Source organism: Musa acuminata, chromosome BXJ1-8 (genome assembly GCF_036884655.1).
Source record: "Musa acuminata AAA Group cultivar baxijiao chromosome BXJ1-8, Cavendish_Baxijiao_AAA, whole genome shotgun sequence".
NCBI lineage: Eukaryota > Viridiplantae > Streptophyta > Magnoliopsida > Zingiberales > Musaceae > Musa > Musa acuminata.
Genome location: NC_088334.1, coordinates 9,410,821 through 9,426,151, shown reverse-complemented (window position 1 = coordinate 9,426,151; position 15,331 = coordinate 9,410,821). Strand labels below are relative to the sequence as shown.

Here is a 15,331-nt window from a genome sequence, read left to right as displayed (position 1 = left end):
TACGATCATTAACCCTTCTCTGCAACCAAGGTCTCCAAGACAAGATCGTAGCCTTGAAATCCGTGTTCAATGTACAGTCAATGAGACGGGGAAGAGAGGTTTACCGGGGCAACCAAAATTTGCAACGGATATGCTCTCACCATTCTCAGCATTAAGAGAATAATTAATAGTCCTGACAATAGGGATTCCCATCACAAAATACATTGCACAGGAACGCAAAACTAAACATGATTTAGTGGTGTTGCATATAAACAAATATCCACCGAATGGTACAGAGAAAATGCTGAAGCACAAAATCCAGGCTGCTCAAAGTGACTTGGTTATAGAGTGGTTCTTTTTTCGGCACTATGTAAAAAGACCGCAACAACTTTTGTCAAAACTAATGGGAACAACAAAATGTTACAAACATACAACATCCCAGCAATTTCAAGACCCATGTTTTTCTTGCTCATCAACAATTAGCTTTACACAGCAGCATCTATTTGTTATCGGGATAGCATCTGCTAAGAAGCTCAAGAAGAAGAGTAGCAGCCGAGTCCTTGGCCTTTTTAACACTGGGCATAGGTTCTCCAATGCACTCATCGGTCCAACCACGATCGGATGTATTAACACGGACTGCATAGACAAATCGTTTTGCATGAGCAGGACCACCTTCATTAACACAACGGTACTGAGGCATGGGCCACTGCCTTCTTAAACATATGTCATTAAGAGTTTGCCTAGTGAAGATTTGAATACCATTCTTCCTCTCTCCATTTTTGTCCATATCCTTGGCTATTGCATTCTCTTTTTCCTTCTCCTTCAAGACTACTAACGCATTCCTTGCAGCCAACTTTTGTGCCATCTTCTTCTGTGGGTTTTGGGCTATGCCAATCTGAACCCCATCAATGAAAACTTCAACGGTTGCTATGTTACCTGTCCGTGTGGCTTTGTATTCTAAACCTTCTGCCTGTTGCTGGCATCGTTCTTGAAGTTCCCTCACTGGATGCATTGGAAGGGTTTCAGGAGTGACCATCGGATGCAATAAGGGTTGGAAGACCTTGTCAAAGTTCCAGCAAGAGAAAATCAATGACAAAATTCAATAAACAAAACGAGAGAATCTGATAACATGCAACACAACTATATCATTACATTCTACGATTGCACAAATAAAAATTATGCTTTTGAATTGAGAATCACCTTCCAGACGATTGATGCATCATGCTCGTTGTCCAGAAAAATGGCACCAGCAATAGACTCAACAATGTCCCCAAGAACTTTGGGAGCCTTGCAATCTCCAAGACCAAAATAGTTAAAACCTGTTCTCGATAATTCATCTTGGACATCCTTCACGAAGTCCCGTATCTACAAAATTTCAAAAGCAATTTCATCAAAAATGATGATACTACCATCGCTTGAACTATAACAGTGATATAAAAAGACTAATAGGAAAGCAGGCAAACACCTGTGCTTCCAGGGCACTCGAACCATGACGAAGATGCACATGCAGCTTGTGCTTGACAGCAACACGGGCAAAGTTCTCATTATTAACGGCAGCAGCACGCAAGTCTGTCAGGCGTCCAGGAGGTAGGTCAGTGTATGTAAAAAACAGGTGTTTTGTAATCAGATGGTCCAATACAGCATCACCAACAAATTCCAGTCGTTGATAACAAGAAACCCCAGACGAGGGCCGCGAAGCATGTGTAATGGCTTCGACGAGCAAGCCCCTATCTCTGAACTTCACATTAAGTGCACCTTCTAGTGCATCAAAGTCAACACTCCTCATAATGCTTTCAGGTATATTGTATGGTTTTGGACATGGAATGTCATGAGGGTCAATGTCCACCTGAATCCCAATCCATTTCATAAGGTGATTTGCAGCAACTTCCCCGCCTTCAACATAATACACCCCAATCAGTGCTTCAACAACATCTGCAAGAGTTTTACTGGATAGAACCCTGTAGCAGCTGGAATCACTCTCAACTTCCCCATCTTCCCTCATATTTTCTATACAATCATCAGCATAGAAGTCCTTTAGTGGCTCAGTCTCATCAGCAGGACATTCCTCATCAAAAATAGAGTGTTCTGCTTCCTTGCTGTCCTCATCAAAAACAGGAAGCACACCAGGCGCGGCCCATCTAGATGGAGCAAATCGGTCAGCCTGGATATAGGACTGAAGTCCCTTATTAAGTGCATACTGGTACAGAACCATGTTGCTAACCATTTGTTGCCTCATCCTTGTTAGCTGACCTTCATGTTTTTGGGGGTATTTGAGGAAAAGAAAGATACTGACAACCCACTTTAGGTATGCATCACCAAGTAGTTCTGCTCTTTCGTAGCAGAAGGTCTCCTGACATGAAGCAGCTGTTAAAGCTTCTAATATCTGCACAAAAATAACACCTCAGACATGATGGTATACAAGTTGACAAAAGGAAAGCAAAACTATATACAATACCTTAGTTGCAGGAACAGGATATCTGATCATATCTTTCAGCTGAACAGCCAGAAGCATACTTTCTACTCTTCTCATTATTGAGGGTAACCTCTGTGCGCCACGAACAAGAGCACCCGGAAGTGGATGAATAAGGCATAGTTCAGGAGGTAGATATACATAGTATGTTTTGTCTAAATTCTCTTCATTTTCAACTTCTGGTGATAAGACCAAAAATTTCACCATGAGAATTATAGAATAGCAAAAGCTAGAATGACAAAAGCAGGCAAACACAACTGAGATGCATAACAATACCCTCAGAATGCTCGAATCTAGGGGAGAGAAGATTTTTGCAGTACGAAACTCCACGTCCTCTTATAAGAGGTTGTCTCTTGTACATCAAGTCCACCCCATACCTGCCAATAAAACAATAAAAGTAACCTCTAGTCAGATACAGCATATGTACCTGCCTAAACAGAGTATTTTATGCCATCTGACAAAATAACCAGTCAATCGATCAGAAATATCGAAGTCATGGAAATTGAAGTCCTTACATTGATGTAAAGAAAAAATATATATCACTTATAGTAAGAATCACTTTATATTTACCATTTTAAATTCCTATTTTATATGTAAGATCCCAACAGTGGTCAAGTATTATATAGAAAACCCCTTGCAGAAGTTATTCGTAAGAAACTCTTACTTCTGTCTGTAGTAGTCAGCATAGGAACTGTACTCCAATGGCCCAAGGTAGCCCTCCTTTCTTGGAAAGGAATTCTCAGCATTCATGTCATAGCGAACAGAATCCACATAGAATCTTTTCCCTGAATGCGCAGCAGTTACGATCCTCCCTACAAGATCCTTCACATCAATCCAAGAATCTGCCAAAAACAGTTTTCCTTCACAGTGGTAAAGAAAATCTATGGGTTCAATTGATTCTCGACTGGGAAGCAATCCAGAAGCCTTCACAACATCAAACTGAGCAATAGCCCCTCTTATTCCATACGTAGGGTGAGCTTTGTGACCAAATGCCATGCCATGTCGTAATTTCCCAAATCCATATTCCCTCCTATCACCACCTAGGGTTCTCTCATTAGTGCCAAGATAAACATCTGGACGTGCCCTCTGAAGAGGATTATTCCATGCATCAGTCTCCACTATCTTCTCAACTAAACACCAGTCAATCTCTTTCAAAGGATCATGACATTTCTCAGCCACCACAGGGATAAAGAGATACGCCTTTGTAGGATCCCAAGGAGTAGTCAAAGGATCAACATCAATATCAAGAACAATGCTCATAAGTCTGACGTGAAAGCTCTTTAGTGAAACCAGCTGGATGAACACATCAGATTACCATTTAATCAGGAATAGCTACGCTATCAAAAACAGAAATGAAAAGGTAAAAGACAAAGAAAGCAACTTACTTGAGTTTCTGTGATCATTATGGTTCCCCGGAAGACGAGAGATGCCTTTGTTATCATTGTTCTAGCAACAAAGAGATCCATCGTCATCGATAAAACCTACAAGACCAACAAACCATGAGTAAGCAATTCCTCACATTACGTACATATACCAGATTGTTGCTTAGATATACCTCTGCATCCAGCTCATTTCCAAAAAGTATAGCAAAACATGAAACTTGTGTAAGGAATGGATCCTTGGAAGTTCCAACATTGACACAATTTACTGCATACATATGCAACTCGTGAAATTCCGAACTGTTGCAACCTTCACTCCCAGATAATATCCATTCACCCTGTATTTCAAATTTTGAATGTGTATAGAAAAAAAATCATACAATTGAAAATTAAAAAAGATAATCAAAGAGAAAAGGATAGGAATGAAAGTTTGTCTTTCGAATAATGTAAAGGATTGTCACATTTGAATCACATGGTACGGCCATTGAAAGTTCTAACATTTCTGAAATTCTGTACAGAAAAATATTACATTCATGTGATTCACACCAAAAAAATGTATATACTGGAATGCATGATCATCATATTAATAATATATATATCATAAATAATGTGCAGAATTTGCAAAGGAGAGACAATGGTGGTGCCTCATAACTGTGTACAGGGAGACACAAAAACATGTCACAACAAACTAAAATCCTTCAGGCTCAACGTTTCTGCACATCATATTTGCTCTTAGTTTCTGAAGTAGGATATAAGTGGATTGGCCCTAGGATGTGCAATAGAACTTAACAACTCCAAGAATACCTAGATAAAGCATTAACCTCCGGCAAAGTATGCTCTGGGGCATCAAGCACCGACAATCTTAAAAATCATTGATAATATCCTAGTCTTCTGGAAACATATATCATCACTTCATTTCTATTATATTTTTCTAAATATCATTTATTATATGCTTCATGCAATGAAAGTTGATAGTAAATCTAATATTTTCATCACTCCCATCAGACCAGCAGGCAAGATCAAAATTTCTCAATAAATTACATGCAAGAAAAAACTTGAACTTGCTACTTAGGCTGCAGTGCGAAAAACAAAGTAATCTGGGATCATTGGAGTAAGCGGTTCATTGGATTAAATACTATTTAATAAATCACTAAGGCCATATCATTGAAACGAATCTGGTTAGTAATCTTCAAGCCAGAAGGTGTTCAGCCTAAACTGAAAGTAGGCACCAAATAAGTTGGTATCATTTGAAATCACAAATACATTCTTAGACACAAAATAAACACAATTGTATATGGTTGTCAATAAATATGGACCATCCTGCAGGTTGTGAGGCACAATTTTGGTAAGACATTTGATGATCACTTGTAAGAAACCCAACCAAATTGGTTCTCAATTTAATTGTTCGCGTAAGTACATAACAGAAATAAAAGTCAAAAATCTCAACATGCAGGAAATAAATGAGCAAAGTTAGGATTAATAAGGTGCAACATTATGGTAAAGAAAGGAGAGAGAACCCACAGCAGAAAGAAGTACAGGTTTTCTTGACCACAGAAGTTTAAAGCAGTGTATCTCATTTTCCACTCAAGAGAGGACCTTGCATTTAGTGCAAGTGACAAAGTAAAACAAAATCAATTTGTAAACAGATTTCCACATCATGGCTTTGTGACCATCTGAATCCTACTTCATCTATATCAACAAATCAAACCATAAAAACCTTGTAATAAGTGAAAACCTATATCATCAAATCAAAGTATATCAACTAGTACACCAAATGTAGCTATGTATTCTAAACAATTCCATTTGTTCATTTTACTTTAGAACTTAAAAATTCAAATTACAGACTTGCACTAGTCCTCTCTTTTAGAATTGAGTTTGGAACTCAACTTCGTCTTTAATACATTAGCTTGGCATCATCCAGGAACTTAAAGATGTAAAAGTAAATGAGGATAACAAACTGACAGTCTAAAAAGATATCTTGCAGACAGAAGCATGATAAACAGTTTTTAAAAATTGAATTCAATGACAAATAAATCTACATAGACAAAGCGAGAGAGAATTGTATCACCTTCAACACTCTCATTGCTGCCAAATATGTTTCACAACATCCTCCAATTCAAACTTTTCGGGCAGCTACAGAGTTTAGAACAAGAATTTCCTGAACTTACCAACTCATATTTGATCGTTTATAACTAAATCATGTTTGGTCATAGTTCTCATGAAAAAAAAAAGGACTAAGAGAAAAATCATTTGCAGTCCTCAATGAGGTTTAACACAAATCAATACACAACCTTATGAACTATCTTGTTCACATGATAATGAACAAGCTCAATCTGCAACAAACCTATGACTATCTAGATCATATGAAAAATACATCTGCTCAAACATTAACCTTCAAGAACCTTTGCCTCACATAGTGAGATAGCCAAATTTATCAGGTAAAAACTTACACAGATTTGATGTAAGGACCACTCTGTATATGACATAAGAAAGAAAATTTTAATTTACAGGAAGTTATTCATAGAGAAGTTTACTCCAAAGGTACTCACCCGGAGAATAGATGCCACGCCTTCAGGATAGAACTCTCTGTGCCGTGCTGTTCCCGGAAGAGGATCTCCTTCATCAGTCTGCTCAACCTTTTCCCCTTCCTCTCCGCTTCCCTTGTCTGGCAAAAGCATGTCTGTGAATGCTCCCATCTCATGTAACTTCTTGCATGCTGCTAAACAAACAGCCTGCATGATAAAAATATTTGTTAGGCATGTGTAAGTGAACCCTAGGTATATTGATGGACACAACTACTTCCAAGAAATACCTGCTGTGCTATGCGCATTGAACAGCATAAAGGACCCTCGAGCTGTTGAAATGGTGCATTGCAAGGCAGTTGAAGCTTGCATGAATACTCAGTTGACCCTCCTGGCCTTTCATGTCTTTGCATAATAAATTCAGGCCGAAGTATTGAATATCTAATTTAAAATATCAAAAAGAATTGTAACAGAAGTTTACTAAGAATAAAAAAGTTTAGATATATGTGGCTTGAAAATTGATGAAATAAGCACCTGTCACTCGGTAATTGTGAACAGTAGAAGTGAATGAGTCCAACTGCAGAATTCAAGCTGACAATTGCACCAGTTGATTGCACCTGGTACACAGAGCCAGGTAAAGTATCTGTGGTAGATAATCGTTGAATATCCTTGAGATGACTAAGATCCGTTCGCTCTATAGCTTCTTTTCTCAGTGTCTCCTCACTATTCCGAGCATTTCTTAAGAAAGTTTCGTGTGACAGATTCCCTCTATAATAAATAAATAAGGCTTCAGAAAAGTTAGCAACCAACTTAAAATTACACATAAGCAATTGGTAGGCTTAACATCAACATCATAAACAATACATACCTTTCAAGCATCAAAATGTAGTCAGATCCAGGCTTTCTGGCACGACCTCGAGATTGGATATAGGCTAAAACTGTTTTTGCAAGGTCAAAACGAATGACAACATTACACTGCCTGATATCAAGTCCTTCCTCAGCAACACTTGTGGCAACTAACAAAGTAATCTGCAAAGAAAAAGCACAACAGCATAAAATGGAATGTAGCTAGGTGAAGAATAATCTACAACAGCTTCACTTTGATTGTGCTGCTGCTACATTTAGTTGGCAGCCCTTGGAAGATTCCTACTCAAATACATAAAAACATAAATCCTCATGAAATTGCAGCAAGTATTGCAAGTTCAATTCAAAATCAGACAAAAGTGCTGTTTTGACCCTTCTTGTTCCAGCTTTTAGAATTTAACCATATTCGTTGAAATCAGCTTAAAAAAAGTGCAATGCTAAAAAGGATCATACCCGGCCATCACGGAATTGAGCAATGGTGTCTTGCATTTGGCTTGTTCGCATTTCCTGGTTATTGTTGTGCCCTATGAGACTTGCACACTTAATGAAGCTTAGCGATGGGAGCTCTGAGAAGACCTGCATATGTACCACAATTTTACATCAGCATTTTTTCAGAAACAGAGAAAAATAATCCTGTTCTCAGAAATAAAAAGTAAACCACAATGAGCAAATGACCTTCGGAAGAACTAAGGCAGCAACAACACGCTCAACAAAAATGATTGCATGGAAGTCCTCAGTATGCTGATACTTAAGAAGTATCTTAATCAATGCCTGAACCTTAGGAGTAACCTTTCCATCTGCCACAGCAGCACCTATTATGACATCTACGTGCTCACCACCGGAGACAGCTGGACAATGTACAGTACAAAATGATACACAGAATCAGATGACATTGAGATGCAATTACATTCGTGTAAAGTCAGATGTCACCAAAATCTCCTAACTTTAGCAGATGAAAGATTACCGTAACCAGATTACTAAAATTTAAGGAAAAATGCTGATCAAGAAATACAAAAAATAAGAGCAAGGAGGACATGGAACCGAAAAGAAAATCCACGACATACAATTCATTAGATGTGGCACCATAAAAGGACAGTTTAGAGAATAAAAATGAACAACTAGCAGGTTCCTTTTTCATTTTATGTTTCAAAATATCATCTGCAAAAAAAAATGAAATGATATGTATACAAGAAAGAGGACAACTCTGTTGCACCAGCAGCTGTCAAGGGAATGTTTACAATTTAGCAGTTAAAATAAAATTAAACAAACCAATCTAATGATTCAAACTGGTTGAACAAGAACCTTGTCAGACCAAAAATTGGCACATTGCATTACATTGGCACATTGCATTACATAGCGATTTTCCATACCTAAGGTCAATATGCAAGCCTAAGGTCAATCTAAGGTCAATCTAATGATTCAATCTAATGATTTTACATACCTAAGGTCAATCTAATGATTCAATCTAATGATTTTACATAGCAATTTTACATAACAAAACAACAAAACGTAAATATGCAAGCCTAAGGTCAATTAAATTGGCACATTGCATTACATAGCGATTTTCCAAATTCAACAAGATGAACTTGAAAGATGCTGGCAGTTGCATGAAACAGATGAACTTTCATAACTCAGAAAAGACTTTTAACATCATATAACAGATGAAACATGACTGATGACCAGATAAACATTGACAATTTCATGAGAACAATGAATATCAACAATCAACCAGTGATAAAACGTGTTATGGGCAAAAAATCTTTTAGTTGGACAATGACAATGAAGTAACCTAAACAAACAAGATCAATGGCCAGAGAATAGCAGTATAGCCATTTGACGAATTGTAAAAGAAATATCAAAATTTTTACCAACTACAACTTTGTAATGTTGAACCAGTGAATCTTAACTATGCTACCAGCAAAGCTTGCTCTCTCTTATCATATTTAGCTATAATTAACAGATGCAACCCACTCTGGGCAAAGGTAAGGATAAGGCCATTGCTGCATGAAGTGGCGATGAAATGGACAGCTAACAGATGCCACAGTGTGAAGCATCAAATGAATGAAAAATTATTACAAGAAATCCTTATGACATATATAAATCATGATTAGAGAAGAAAAGCATTGGTTACTCAAATACAAAACTCTGTAACGTAACAGAGTGTAAAAAGAAGAAAAAAAAAACTTCATCCCAAAACTGAATTCAAGTGCATCACCATAAAGAGAAACAAACAACCAATTAATTAAATACTAAAACCATATGCTAAATTATATTGTGCCAAAAAATTCCACAAAAACAAATTAAATTAGGCAATAAAGTTAGCTCAACTTGAAGAAGTGTAGTGACAGTCTAAGAAGCCGAATGGGTAACCCAATAAACTGACCGAGGCAAACGAAAACAAATAATGTGCAACTTTTCAAAAGCTTAGATTCAAATGCTGAAATGAACTTTACTAAAATATAATCGCATATCATAACTATTCATTAATTAAAAAAAAAAAGAAAAAAGTAGGGATCAAAATAAGCTACTTAAGTAATATTTCAGTGCCTAAAGACTGGTTTCAGACAGAAGCTACTTAAATAATATTTCAGTGCCTAAAGATTGGTTTGACTGTCTCAAACAAAATGAGCCAGACTCCTTCAAAACCCCATAAAAGGTAAATGAGCGACCAAATCAAGGTGAAGCACAAAACAATACAATTTGGCTAGCTAACCATAGCTTTTGCTAAAAAATGCCATCTTGTGAATCACCCAGGATCATTTCCAAGAGAAGCTGGCATCAACAACCTTGTTCAAAATACAAGAAATGATGCATTTCCTTTATCATCAGAAGAATTAACATGCCGAATTTGCTGCAGTAAGGACTGATAGACAATTTGAATCTAGTATATAGATTTACATTCAAGAATGTATATCCACAGATTAAAACTATAGATAGGACTATCAACGAGAATAAGGTCTATATAATTATAAAAATCAGATTCACTGCAGCAATTCATATGATCAACCATTACAGCACTAATTTCTTACTAAATAGAAGACACGATTAAAACTTTAAACAACTAAGTTAATAATAATGCCCATCTTCATATTAAAGTTTAATGCCACCAACCATGACTGTTAGGCAACTCCCCCTCCTCAATTTCCTCTACACTTTGAGCATCAAAGCTGTGCACATCAGCACCATTTTTACCACCATCATTGACAGCCCCTTCAGACAGTTGGCATTGCAGTAGAGCAACAACTTTCTTCAGGTATGATTCTTGAAATTTGACATCAAGCTGATAATTTGCCCTTTCATCATTCTGCAACGCTGTCAAAAAGGAATGTGCAACCTGAAAAAGTATGCTGTCAAATTTCACAACATCAATGACCAAAAATAGAGAAAACAGCAACAATCAACAACAGATACCTTGTAAGCACACCACTGTCCAAGTTCACCTAAAGCATAATTTATAGCCCGCAACTTCTGAATCAAATTAGCAGCACCATCACTTTCTGTTCTCTCAGAAACACCATAAACCAAGCGCAGTTCATCTTTGGACCCAGCATCTCTGGCTCCCATAAACTGCCATTTGCTTTTTCTAGAGCTAGAATGAGCAGCTTGTTCAACTTCAACTTCCATTTGCTTTATTTGCTCATGAAGAGACCATAAAACAGCTGCTTTATCATACTGCACAACGATTTCCAAGGGCATTGGAACATGTTTCTCCAACTCTCTTCGGTCCTTCACTGTACACACAATGGAATCTAATTTGCTTTCAAGATTCCGAATCTTGATGGCACAGTCCTCCTGACTAGAAACTCCTGGACAGTAGATGGCAAAAGCTTAAGAAATACTGCAACAAATGAAACTCATGACAAAATAATAGAGAGTGCTAAAAAACAGTGAAACCAAGTATCCATAATCGAAAAATGAAAACAAAAAAAAATCAAATGTACACCATACCCTTTAAGTTGACAGGAGAAGCGGTCATACCAAAAACAGCTGGTCTTTTATCCTTCGGAGTTGTATGATAGAACTCAGACATTACCAAAGAATACGGGTGTTTTTTCACAGCATGATGGCACTCATCCAAAATTAAAAGATGAATTGATTCCATTTTAATTATACTGTGCCTGAGAATGTTCAACAAAATTTGAGCTGTCATAACTAGTACCTGCAATGGAACCACTTGCTTTCAATACAACTAAAGTACACTGTTGAGGTAACAGGAAGGTTGGTTTTACTTACTCTTTTGACTTAAAATGTTCGTGAGAATTGAGATGCTATAATGTACAATCAAATCTACATAGTTGATCTATTGAAATAAAAAAAGCATCACCAGAAGGGGTTCCAAAGTTGGCATTACACCTCAATAGCATACATTCCAATGAAGAATAATCAAAGAACAGGATCCTAAAACAAACAATCAATGTCCAACAAAAAGTGTGTTGGACAAAATTTATTCTGGTAGTTGTAGACAACCATATTGATATTTATAAGACAACAAAATGGTCCATCTTTAACGTGTATTTCACGAAATCAATATAAAAAATAACGATAGCAAAAATTTGCTTAACCAAAATTTTCTCTAGAGATGAAGGTACCATGTTTTATATATTATCATATATAATTTTTTTCAAGATACAAAGTAAAACATAAAACCATATAGTCATCGAAAAATAAGGTACATGAAATATCCCAAGCCCAACCATATATCATATATCTAAGGCATCTTTTAGAACATTGCTCCCAGATAAATTACTGATTAATAGAACATTGAAGCGGCCTAATATTTCAGCAAGAAGTGTGGTTAGTGATTAGTGCATCTTTTCTACTCACTTTTAAAATGAAAGGAACAAATGATGGCACCAACAAGATTTTTTAATTTAAAACAATAAAAATTTCAATATCATGAGAAATAAGCATATGAATAACATATCAACTAGCAAAAGATGGTAAAGCTTGTATCACCCAACATCGGGATAGCCTAATAGTCATGGCCTAATTGAACATTGCATAGCAAAAATGATAGTCTCACATTGCTAAGAAATTAACAGTTGGGTTAGATGAACTCAGGTGTCGGCCCATAACTTATCAACTTATGGTTGTGATGGACTCACCGCTTTGGTGTTCATTTTCTGGTAAGGAGACTCTTCCTATCATTCCTCATTAATTCAACATAAGTCCCTGGAATGCCTAAAACAGCATGGCATTACACCTCTATTTGTTGCAATGAAGAATCACCTAAAACTTATCCTTCTAAACCCACCAAAAAGAGGAAAGAAAAAATTTACCACTCCCCAGAGCATGTATAAAGGGGCAACTCTTCCTTTTATTCCATGAATAGGAGTTTTACCAACTTTTTTCTTGTATTGATTACTCATTACACAATGAATAATCTCATTTTGACCTCAGATGAAGGAACTGGCATGAAAATGCTTGAATGAAAGATTCACTCACATCAAATAATTACCAATACCATGAAGATTTCAGTTAGTTTATCGATCATTAATAGCCTACACAAGCATGTGCATCAACATTTTGATGACAACCAACCTCCCATAGCATCAAATTCACCTCCACAAGCATATATAGCATTCAAATGCAGATAGCAATACAGATTCACTTAAACTGATCAGCAATTCCCCTTTAGTCTATTCCACCTTGCCACATCTAAGGCCCTACTGCCAGATAAAATCACTTTCAGGACTTCAACAGCATTGCTTCGCCCAGTAAACAACAAGTTGGAATCACTGAAAACAGAGAATACATACACGAAAAACCTATTTTACCTCCACAATCCTTTTTTTTGGCTTAGGTAGATTAAACCAAAGCATTAAGTGGAAAGTGAAACCCACAAATTAGTTTGCTTGAATATCACATAATTCAGGATGGAACACAGAACATCAGACAATCAAAGCGTCATCTAGTTTCAAAGTTATAGAATGAAAATGGAAAAACAAGCCTTTTTTATAGAGGCAGCAACAGGATTATGATGAAACAAGTTACAATTTTTGATAGAACATCATAGAGTACAAGTGCCTTGCCTGCTTAGACTCAAATTCACGCTGCCACCTTCTTGCATCCCAGAAATCTTGACCAGTCTCTCCACAGTAATGTCCAACTTTATACCCTGTCCTTTCGCGAATAACTTCAGCTTGCTACAAGAAAATCCCAAATGATAGCAAATCAATAGAACATCAACGAAATACAAAGCAAGTTACTTCTCTTCAACCCAGTACCTGATATACGAGAGGAACTTTTGGCACCAGAAATACAGCTAACATTTTCTTATTATGTTTGAGCATCTCGGTGCAGACACTTTGGATGAGCATTACCGCAATCAGCGTCTTGCCTGCACCCGTCTCCAAAAAGGCTATCGTGTTTTTCTTCTTGGCTTGCTCAAGAACATCAAGCTGGTATTGGCGTGCTTGTTCTTCAGTCGACTTCTCCCTCTTCTCTTGAGGTCTCTTTTCGGGGCTCCTAACCTGCTCGGTAATATCCAGCTTGGCCTTCTTTGCCTCCCTGTTGGTCTCCGCCTCCCATGACCCAACCCGGAACACAACCTTCCCTGACTTATCCCGTTCCCAATACCCTCTACTCTCCCTCTCCCTCCACTCTCTATCCCTGCTCTCCCTCCACTCTCCACCGGCATCCCGCTCCCTCTTTCTACCCCACTCCCCGTCCCTCCTCCTCCGATCAACCTCGTCCCAGTGGCGGGAACGCCGCCGTCCCGGAGATTCCCTATAACGGTCACGCCGATAAGCCCTCTCATCCCCCCGCTCACAGACCCTATCCTTTCTGCTATTGTACCTCCACCCACCATTCGCAACGCTTCCGTCCCTCTCTGCGACCTTCTCATCCACGGTTTCCCGGCGCTCCTTAGCCTCATCGCCGCCAAAACCGTTCTCCGCCGCAGGTTTGGCGACGATCTCTGCGGCTCCCGCGGTGATGGTGCTTTCCATGATGACCTCCACCGGCGGCGGGAGCGGGGCGGCGTTGTGGTCGCCGTTGATGCTGTCGAGGATGCGATCGATCTCGCCGAGGAAGCCATCCTCGTCCACGTGGTCCAAGGAGGGGAGGGCAGAGGGATCGAAGTCGGCGAAGTCGATGCCGCAGAGGCCGTCGTCCTCGCAGGCGTCGAACCAATAGGAGGCCGGATCGCCGCCGCCGTTGGCGAGGGCGGCCGCTGCGCCCGCCGGCCCGGGCAATGTGGGCTCGCCCCCCATCTCCAGCTCCCCTCAACGCCGAAGACTTCTCCTCGAAGCAAACACTGGAGGGGTAGGGCGAGGAGAGAATCCCTATTAACTAGATGGACTGAGAGAGAGAAGGAGAAAGGCGGTGATAAACCGTACGAATCACGCAAAGGGGGCGGAAGGAATCGGGCGACGAGATTTTGTTCTCTGGGAAGGATTCGGCGGTGTATCAACGCGACTCTCTTTCTTTCTCTCTATTCTCCTCTTCTTTTCAGCGATATGGCTTTTTGTGAAGACCTGCCTTTTTCTTTGACTCTTAAAGACCTTAACACGTACGTGGTCGTCTCCGGCTCCTCAGACCAGCGAGCGAGAGAGACGGAGCGCAGATATGCTTCGATGATTTGGCGGTGCGAGTGGCACAGTGGGGACGACGGGGAAGAGATGCGCCAGTGAGGGAGAGAAACCTCGATCCGATTTAGGTCTGTCTATATTATGAGAATTACCAACAATACTAATATTACTGGTATTACCGGGTTTAAAGTTAAGGCGGTTTGGCCGGCACGTGCGAGGGTAGTGGGGTTCGGTTCAACTGCTTCGGATCGTGGGAACTGTTTGGCCAAGCTAAACTTCCCTCGCGTTACCCGTTTCACCTGTCGCCCACCGACTGATGGGGTCCGCAATGGACCCAATAAAACTCACCAATGCAATTGCAGGTATCTCGGCAGAGTGATTTGGACGGGTCGATCACGGACGACTTTTGGCGGTCGTTCACAACGGTGCTGATCTCTCCACGACAGTCGATCTGGATTCATAACCCCACGTTTCTTTCTCTCCCTGGCATAAATCCAGCGTCTGGTACAAAATCCGAGAGCTGTTTCTGTCTCTCCCTCTCTCGGTTAAGCAGATTGCTGTGCGAGGTCTCCATCAAAGATTAGT

At 39.2% G+C, this 15,331-nt stretch overlaps 1 protein-coding gene across 2 annotated transcripts; it reads right to left on the bottom strand.

Moving 5' to 3' along the window:
• Window positions 1-216: 216 nt before the first annotated feature.
• On the bottom strand, window positions 217-14,899 carry LOC103993174 (endoribonuclease Dicer homolog 1). 2 transcript variants are annotated; one of them, XM_065078872.1, is made up of 20 exons: window positions 14,555-14,899; window positions 13,442-14,472; window positions 13,247-13,360; window positions 11,163-11,373; window positions 10,626-11,020; window positions 10,326-10,548; window positions 7,890-8,062; window positions 7,668-7,790; window positions 7,219-7,379; window positions 6,885-7,118; window positions 6,641-6,791; window positions 6,378-6,560; window positions 4,005-4,166; window positions 3,835-3,930; window positions 3,114-3,742; window positions 2,726-2,826; window positions 2,435-2,628; window positions 1,445-2,362; window positions 1,180-1,344; window positions 217-1,039 (listed from the first exon to the last, which is right to left on the bottom strand). In XM_065078872.1, the coding sequence occupies exons 2-20, from the start codon at window positions 14,426-14,428 to the stop codon at window positions 479-481; spliced, it is 5,781 nt and encodes a 1,926-aa protein (XP_064934944.1). In that variant the 5' UTR covers window positions 14,429-14,472; window positions 14,555-14,899; the 3' UTR covers window positions 217-478. The 2 variants fall into 2 exon arrangements, with proteins under 2 accessions (XP_064934944.1, XP_009411416.2); XM_009413141.2 differs by lacking the exon at window positions 14,555-14,899 and having other exon boundaries at window positions 11,163-11,332; window positions 13,442-13,582.
• Window positions 14,900-15,331: the final 432 nt, after the last annotated feature.